Source organism: Penaeus monodon, chromosome 33 (assembly GCF_015228065.2).
Source record: "Penaeus monodon isolate SGIC_2016 chromosome 33, NSTDA_Pmon_1, whole genome shotgun sequence".
Taxonomy (NCBI): domain Eukaryota; kingdom Metazoa; phylum Arthropoda; class Malacostraca; order Decapoda; family Penaeidae; genus Penaeus; species Penaeus monodon.
In genome coordinates, this window is record NC_051418.1 from 25082668 (window position 1) to 25082971 (window position 304).

The window sequence follows — 304 nt, forward strand, 5'->3', positions numbered from 1 at the left end:
TAGGATACTCACAACCTTATGCACAAAAAATAAATTTCTAGCACCAATTGAAACCAAATCCTTTTTTCAGGCCTACTATCAGCTGCCCCCAAGCTATGAAGAAGCATTAGCTAATAGTATGGCTACGGTGAACGTGTCTGGAACACGTCGTGAAGCGCAACCTCCTCCTGCGCCCACTCCGACACACACTCTCACCACCCCAAGTATTACGTCACCAGGTAAGGGAAAGGGAGAAACAAACAAAAAGGAAAAGGTTTTTGTTTTGGGGGCACCTTTATGAATTTTGTGTCACTGATTTACTACA

The 304-nt window shown here is 43.8% G+C and overlaps 1 protein-coding gene across 1 annotated transcript in view; it reads left to right on the forward strand.

The window, feature by feature from the left end:
- LOC119594182 overlaps window positions 1-304 on the forward strand; it is a 26491-nt gene that overhangs the window by 20079 nt on the left and 6108 nt on the right. Inside the window, exon 3 of the mRNA XM_037943252.1 lies at window positions 71-218. Coding sequence (XP_037799180.1) covers window positions 71-218 — 148 coding nt within the window. The remainder of the gene's footprint in view (window positions 1-70; window positions 219-304) is intronic.